This window comes from Pyrus communis, chromosome 1 (genome assembly GCF_963583255.1).
Source record: "Pyrus communis chromosome 1, drPyrComm1.1, whole genome shotgun sequence".
Lineage (NCBI taxonomy): Eukaryota > Viridiplantae > Streptophyta > Magnoliopsida > Rosales > Rosaceae > Pyrus > Pyrus communis.
The window spans coordinates 43,450,275-43,458,834 of record NC_084803.1 but is presented as its reverse complement, the minus strand read 5'-3'; the positions used below and the strand labels follow the sequence as shown (position 1 = coordinate 43,458,834).

At 37.8% G+C, this 8,560-nt stretch overlaps 1 protein-coding gene across 4 annotated transcripts; it reads left to right on the top strand.

Annotated features, from left to right (window-relative positions):
- The first annotated feature begins 502 nt into the window (after positions 1-502).
- On the top strand, positions 503-4,351 carry LOC137738011 (uncharacterized). 4 transcript variants are annotated; one of them, XM_068477626.1, is made up of 5 exons: positions 503-686; positions 2,568-2,846; positions 3,002-3,238; positions 3,369-3,586; positions 3,809-4,351. In XM_068477626.1, exons 2-5 carry the CDS (start codon positions 2,595-2,597, stop codon positions 4,065-4,067), a joined length of 966 nt encoding a protein of 321 aa, XP_068333727.1. In that variant the 5' UTR covers positions 503-686; positions 2,568-2,594; the 3' UTR covers positions 4,068-4,351. The 4 variants fall into 4 exon arrangements, with proteins under 4 accessions (XP_068333727.1, XP_068333715.1, XP_068333720.1 ...); XM_068477614.1 differs by having other exon boundaries at positions 503-690; XM_068477619.1 differs by having other exon boundaries at positions 503-695.
- Positions 4,352-8,560: the final 4,209 nt, after the last annotated feature.

Genomic DNA, 8,560 nt, shown 5'->3' with positions numbered 1-8,560 from the left:
TAGATACTATTTTGTCGTTTTAAACTACATATGTTTTTTTTCAAAACAGGGTTAGTATGTTCAAATGATTTTGACTAGATAAATATGATCTACTCACACTTTATTTTTCGACCCTCAAAGCAGTGAGAATAAGGAGACATTCAGGGTAGACAAGTAGGCATGGCAGTTAGGCTTCTCACCTACGTGTATATGGGATGATTACCTTTCTCTAAGTTTAACAACCAAATTGACAAAAAAACTTAACAGAAGTCTAATATTGTAACGAATTTATAAGTTGAGATATGATATTGCAATATTTAAAATATAAAGTGTAAGTTTGTTGTGTAACTGAAAATTGAGATAGTAAAATGTAATTTTTTTTTTTTTTTTTTTTTTTTTTTCATTCTTCTTGATGCGAGAGGTGTTGATTTGACCAAAGGACAAAAAAGTCACGTTCGGTAGGCGCTCCACGGTCTCTAAATATTTATTTTTAACACTTTGATTTGAAGCAAACCGAAGAAATATCAACCCTGTCTTTGGTTTTGCAGATATTATTCTTTTTGTGGCGTTGGGTGGTTGAAAAGGAAATTTGGGAAAAAAGCAACAGCCAAGTATCCCACCGACTCATAGCAGCCCAGCCAGCTTCCGGCTGCCGGTGGTTCAACTCAAACTCCAAACTCCTCAGCTCGGTTCGGCTAGAAAGAGACGTAGGTAAAGTAGGTCAATTCTCTTTCCTTTTCCATTTTTTTTTTTTTAATGTTGATTAATTCCAGTAATTCATTGCTTAAAAACCCTAGCGAGCTAATAGTTATCTCTGTCTGTGTATCTGACATTTTAGTTGGTTAGGGTTTAGGATTTCTACTGCAACTGCTCCCTCGAGCTCTGTTTGTCTTTGGTTTTCTTCATTTCCTCAACATAAGTGAGATTCCAAATCAGAGGAATGTAATTTTCAACATTAAACCTCTCCATGACAGGAGTGGTTTAATGCTAATAAATTTTTGGGTCTAAAATCATCCACACCCTCCAGTCTGGGCAACTAGACATTGATGGCTGTAAGAACGGTGCTGATGGACATATTGGTGCAGGAACCCTTATTCGGGATTCTAATGAATAGTTGTCTGCGGGATTCACAGAAAATCTGGGGAGAGGATAGGTGCTGGAGGCGGAGCTTTGGGGGGATTGTCTTCCGTATAAAACTGGCCTGGGAAAGTGGTTGTAAAGCTGTCCTTCTTGAAGCTGATTCTATCTTCCTGTTTCAAAACAACTTAGAGAGTTGTCACCCCATGGCCAGCATAGGAGGTCCAAAACCTCACATGGGCTAATGGAGAAGAATTTTGCAGCTGACACCTTCCTGGTTTGGGTCTTAGCTTTAGACCTGGTGTATCAGATTTTCGCCCTTTTTGTTTAATAATGTTTTAAGGGTGAGGGTCTTGAGGGTCAGAGCTGTCAACTAAGCTGGATACTAGGAAATCTCTTAACTATGGATGATAATGTTCCTTTGATACTAGGAAATCTCTTAACTATAAATGCAGGTCTGGGGGGAATTAATCCCTTTGAAATATGTAGATGTAGCACTGGATATTCCTTTTCTGTTCTAAAACAAAAATCAAGATTTGCAAAATAGCTTGATTCTAACTCAGTCTGTTCCACAAGTCGACTAGCAGAAAAGACTCAGTAGCACCTGGCAGAAATTGGATATGGGATGTGATAAAATATGTGACTAATAGAATTTAGTTTGCATTCGAATACATTGCTTTTAGATCTTGATATGATAAGAACAAAATTTTAAACACTGTAGTTGCTAAAAAATCAGTTCAGAAGGAAAGGCCGAAACAAAACAGCGCTTATCCTTTTTTGTGAATCAAGCTAATGTGAGTGATTACTGGTAGAATAGAGTAATTTTGTCGAGTTTGAAGAAGTTCTGGGTAACTTCTGCTAATGTTAGGAAATTTCAGCTAATGTTGAGTGATTACTGGTACTGTTTCAACTCCAGAAGATTCCAGGTAAGTTCTTGTCGAGTTAGATTGGAGTTATCATGCGTACAGTTGGTGGCATTTAACCAGAAGTATATTGGGGCCGTGTAGATAACTTTTTATTTTTATTTTTTATGTTTCATTGATCAACCAGTGGTGAGAGTGAGACTGATGGTTTGTGATAGTATGTGCCACAGTTGTCTTGAGTTCCTTGGTATGCATAACAGCCATATATAATCACAAACCACCAGTCTCACTCTCACCACTTCTATCTGGTGGTTTGTTTCATATTCTTATAGTCACAATTGTCAGTCCCATTTGTCCCTTGTGGAATTCTCATAGAACATCATGTTAATTAATGCATGATATGGGGATTATTTTCCTTTGTCCACAAATGGCTCAGCATTCTCATTATATTTCTGGGTAACTATTTCACCTTTTCTAACCCTCACACCCCTGCCCCCCCCCCCCCCCCCCCCCCCAACCACCCACCCCACCCCAAAACACCAACAAATTTCTGGTCATTTTCATATAACATGTTACATGTCTCAAGAGGAAAAGGTTTCGTATCTGTGTCTTATGATGCTTGTAATATTGTTTTGTTAAATTTGATAGCCTTGTACTGCATCTGGGGTCCTGTTGATGATGACAAACTCCTTGGAAGAGTTAGGGAAGCATCCAACCTCAGTGCATTATGTTAGAGAAGACAGTGAGTATGTTAGGCTGGTTGTATCCAATGAAACAAGGCCGGCAGAAGCTGATATCTTGCAGCCTCAATCAGAAACAAGGGTTAAATCTTTCTTGTGGTGGATTAGAGCCTTAGCTTGGTGCCTTGTTATCATTATATTGCTCCTCATTTTCTTAAAATGGGGGATGCCGTTTCTTTTCGAAAAGGTCCTTCCTTTTACTCCTCTTTCATTAGTTCTTCTTATAGATCATGTTATAGTTCACTAGCTATTGTCCTGTTTGTAATTTTATACATTGTTTGGTTGTTGGACAAATTCATTTTCTTTTTTTCGTGATACCTGAAGCTTTTTGACTTATCATAGGTTCTCTTACCAATAATGCAATGGGAAGCTACTGCGTTTGGCCGTCCAGTTCTTGCCCTTGTTCTCGTTGCTTCACTCGCTTTGTTCCCTGTGGTCTTAATACCTTCTGGCCCCTCCATGTGGCTGGCTGGAATGATATTTGGTTATGGCTTAGGGTTTGTTATAATCATGGCCGGAACAACTATTGGGATGGTCCTGCCATATCTAATTGGTCTGTTTTTCCGTGATCGCATACATGTAAGATTTTTATGTTTTTGGAACCAATAATGACTTATTGAAGAGAGCCTTTCTTTTTCTTCTTTCTTCTTACCTTTTTGTTTCTTTAAATAACGTTTCCATTGCATTTTTGTATTTAATTATTGGGCAGCAATGGTTAAATAGATGGCCCCGAAATGCTGCAATGATTAGACTTGCCGGGGAAGGGAGTTGGTTCCATCAATTTCGAGTGGTTGCTCTCTTTAGGGTTTCACCCTTTCCATACACAATTTTTAACTATGCAATCGTTGTTACCAGTATGACATTTTGGCCCTACTTATGTGGATCAGTTGCTGGAATGGTGCCAGAGGCTTTCATTTACATCTACAGGTTGGTTTCCCTATCCAGTATGATTTTTTAGGTACCATCAAATTCCAATTTTGTTAAGTATTTTTTAGTGATAAAGTTTAACAATTTTGTATATCATTTCTAACATCCATACATGTTGGGCTATTGCCAGTCAAAATGTCAATCTTTAAAGAGAATAAAACTGTTTTTTTTTTTTTTTTTTTTGCCTTTCTCCTCAGCTATTTCTTCTGTTTTCTTGTGCAGTGGTCGCTTAATAAGGACATTTGCAAATGTTAAGTATGGGAACTATCACTTGACTAAAGTGGAGATTGTATACAATGTTATATCCTTAATTGTTGCAGTTATAACCACGGTTGCCTTTACTGTTTATGCAAAAAATGCTTTAAATAAGCTTAAAAGGGCAGAAAGTAGTGGAGGAGCGGAAGCATCAGCCTTGGACCATGGCAGTTTAGAGATGGAGAAGCTTCCCCTTGAAAAACCCAAGCATATAAGAACATGGTAGGCTGAATACACTCATGGAAATTTGATTGCAGATAATTGGATTGGTTAGTGAATTTATGTCTTAGTTGTCCCTTTTGGGGAAGAAAGGGGAGGGGTAGTTTTTGTAACTATGTAAACTAGGCAAACAAAAGAAAACAGACTGATAATATTTGTGTAAAATGTAGAATTTTTAATGAACTACTGTGTTCATACCTGGTTGCTATAGGGATGTTACATATTTTATGTGCCTGGTGCCTGGTTTCTTTGCTGCTAATGCAATAACAAAGTACTCGTCTCGTTTGAGTATTTTCTCAACTAGCTGCTGGACTAGAGATTTGGATTTTTATTTCGTTTGATTTCCCGTAAGTTGAAACCACGTTCAATCGTACATGGGTATTGCTTGGATTGTTGAGATTTTAATGGGAGCTGAGTCCTCGGCATATAAGAGAATGGAGTATAATGTTAATCTAGAGATTCAAAATGTCTATCGACTTCGCCAATTCAGAATAGTACAATTGTGGGTTTCTAGTCTACTCAGGTTAAAACACCGGGAGCATACCAAATCTTCTTGATATTGGCTCATTCTCCGAGTCTCGGACGATTTGGAGGTACCGCTCCAAGGAATTGAGATACAAGAATAAAATGATATGTTTATAGAGGGAGCGACCTTCTTTTAGTTTCTGTAGGGCTTCCAACCGTGCATCTTGTTTCTCATGCTTTAAATACTGAATTTTCAAAGACAAGAACATTAAACCAAACAGCAAAACTAATTGAAAGTTTTTCAATGCGCCCAAATAACCGCCTGAAGAATTGTCCTAATAGATAAGCCCAATTTTGTCAAAAACAGAGCTAAGAGTGCTATATGACTCTACCCATCAATAATATTTGAAAGTTGGAAAACTCCTCATTTTTCAAAAATTTTGAACATGTCTCGCAGCTTATCAATACCACGTGCACCTTTTGTGAACTAGAGCTGAGAAATATATCTAAAATTTCTCATAAGCTACAAAACTTATTTCCTACAATTTTCTTGCAAAATTGTGATTTTGAGATTGCTTTCCCTCCCTCGGAATTATTTGAATCTCGGCAGTATCAATTTCTGACAAATATTTATTGATCAAATAACTTCCCGCCCTCCGTATATACATTGCGTTTATCACCTATCAATACATTCCTGCTTATTCGCATGTGTCCATATTCACCAGCTGCTAATAATTCTATAGATTGAATAAGGAGCAGTATGGTGATGTTATTGCTTGTTATTATGGAACTGACGACAAGGGGTTATTTTTCTCCAAGTACCGATGAGGGACAATGAAAGACAAACTCCATCCACCGCTACTGTTGGGAATGACTACTTATATCTAATTTATCATCGTTCTATTACTTCTTTTGACCCATTATCTATGTTCTTTACCCAGGGGCCTGATTCAAGCTTCAGCACTTATGAAATTCTAGCAATATTGAGCTTTTTTACATAGGTGGTGTTAGCACTACATCTTCTGAATCTTCACCATCATCATGAACCTTGTGATCAAACTGATCAAACGGCTACTAGCGAACTCTGTTATCAAATTTGATAATGATTGTAGTTGCTAACGTTGTTTCAGGAAATGTTGGTGATGTTAGATTTGTTGTGAACAGCTAGGTGAGGTGGCATGCCGGGGGGATGGGGATAGGGATGGCACGGTGGAAAGCATTTTCCAGCATGGGAGGGAGAAAAAGCAAACAGATTTCAAGTGTTAGAAAGACGGCAAATATGATAAGAGGGGAACAATTTTTGGATACCTTTCCAAGTTTATGAAGAGTGCGCTCGGCACAAAGAGATCAGATAGCAGAACAATGACAAAGCAAACGAGTGCAACAACCCAGTGTATACTCTAAGGGGGCGTTTGTTTGCCCTCGCTAAGTTGGACTGGACTGGACTGGACTAGCTATTAGTCCAATACTGTGTTTGTTCCATGCTGAGACTAACATTAATGAGACTAAAGGGGACTAGCATGGACAAAACCCTTCACTAAGAGGTCTTAGCGAGACCCCCTAATAACCATGGGACTAGCTAAGACTATCCTCTCTTTCTTGTCCTCGTCATGCTCAATGACCACTCCCGACAGACTCCTCGTCATCTCCAGTCACCTAGATCAATCATTAACTTTCCGACTCTCTTTCAGATCCATTTCACAACCAACTTTCATATAAAATATACCAAATTGAAGCTGGGAGTGACAAGATTACGATTTTACCTAAATCGAGGACAAAATGTGGTCGAATGTGGCCGGAAAATGGCCTGGAAGTCTCGGCATGTTTGGGCTTCTTCAAATCCATGACAGATTCGAGCATTCAAAGCTAAGATCTCGGTCTAGGGATGGTGATGAATTTTTTGGTGATGCTAACTTCATCCAATTTAACGAGGGTTGGCCGAAAAACACATCGAGAAACTTGCAACTCGTCGGGAAAATTGGAGCCGTGAGGTTCCATTCGAACAACGCATAGCTAGAGAGGGAGGGAGGACAGAGAAATAGAGACTGGAATCAATAAGGAGTTTGACCAGGAATGAGAAAGAGACATGAATTGAGAGGTCTAAAAGGAAAAAAAGACGTCTTATAAAAGTCTTGGTGTATTCAATTGAGATTCTTAAAGACGTCTTACAATTCCCTATAAATTTAGGTGTATTCAATCATAACTTTTTGAAAGTCTCTAAAAGTTTAGGTGCATTGAAAAATGAAGTGGATTTGAATGGATTTGTGATTTGGTGGATTTTGGAGGATTTCAAGGTGATATGTATAAATACCAAAGAGCTTGGCAAATCTCACCTCAACCCTAGAAACTTTGAGAGATTTTGAGTGTGCTACTCTTTCCTCCAGAGATCGTCTTCTCCCCTCCAGAAACATCGGGTTCCAAGGTAAAAAATTTCTCACCTTGTACATGTTATCTTTTTTTCTCTCCTTCAAGCTTCATGATTTTTCTTGTTTTGATAGTGTTGTACTAGAGTTAGGGTTTTTCTGGTTACTTTGGAGTTAAGGTTTTTCTTGTTAGGGTTAGGGTTTTTTTTACCATCAAACTTTTTGAAATTCATGTGTATTGTGAAGATACAAGTATTGATTTTACTATTTTGATCGAAAAGTTATTGATTCATGTATATAGACGTTATTTTTGGGTTAGGGTTTGATTTTACTGTTTGGAATTCAAGTTTGTATAGGTTGTCTCCCTTCTGCATCCCATGCCGAAAACTTTTTCTGCTTGTGCAACATACTATTTGCAATCAGAATCTTGATTTGCTAGAAGGGTCTAGCGATCACTAATCTTTTTCTTTTCAAGTGCAGCACTCTTGCAACCTCATTTTTTTTTCTTTTTATCTTAAATAATACAAAATTATTTCAAGCCTCAAAGTTTTTTTTTAGCCGAAACATGGTAGGGTGAAGTTGTGGACAGAGTTAGTGTTAGCTAGTGCAGGGTTGCACAACTTTCTTCGCAAGGAATGTCGTTGTGATGAATTTCCAATCGAACCAGAAGATGATGAATCTAGGTAATCAAACTCAAGAGCAACAACGACATATTGCTAATGCATGGAGAGTTGGCATAGCTACAAATATGTGGACATATGTTGTGAGTGATAGCATTCAAAGATGAGAAATAGAATTAATTGTTTTTACAGATTGGAGTATGCAATTTGTGTTTTAAAAACTTTGATAGCTAGTTTATTTTGTAAGCCTTGACTTTCATGATTTTGGATGCCAATGTTTAATTTCACTTTGATAGCTACTTAACATTGCATGTGAACTTGGTATTGTGATTTGTATTAGTAGGATGAAACTGATTTTGGCTTGTAAAGGAAAGGAAATTGTTGATCAAATTCTCTAAAATTGTCTAACCCCATGTAAAGAATTCTCTCATAATGCATGTGAATTCTCTGGAAGTTATAATTAATTCACTCAAAATCTCTGGGAATTCATTTTTTTTTCTCTCAAACTCTCTCAAATTCCGTAGATTTAAATTCTCTGAAACTCTCTCAAAATGCTAATTGAATACACCCCCCTAAACTTATCTTATAATATATAAATAAACATGAATAATATGTTATTTTTTATAAGAAGAATATATATATGTAATAGGGGTGGGCACAGGCCGGATCGGGCCCAAATTTGGAGGGACCGGACCGAACCCGCTTAACAAGGAAACGGGACAGGCTGGGTCGGGTATTGCAAATCTGATCATTGGAACCGGACCGAACCCGGCTCGTTCGAAGCATGCCGGTTTGGGACGGGTCCACAGGTCTAATTATTATTATTTTTTCTTTAAAACAGAATGTTATTGTGTTTTTTCATAAACACAACGGCACAGATTGTGCACATTGCCCAGCAACACAGCAGCACATATTCGAACAAATCTATAGAGAAGACATGGCACACTCTTTTATAGTCAGACGCTATCAGCATTAGCACAATAACAGAAAGTGTTAGTAAGCAGTAAAACCAAGCTTCCCAAAACTATTACCTTTCTACTAGTAATAACCCC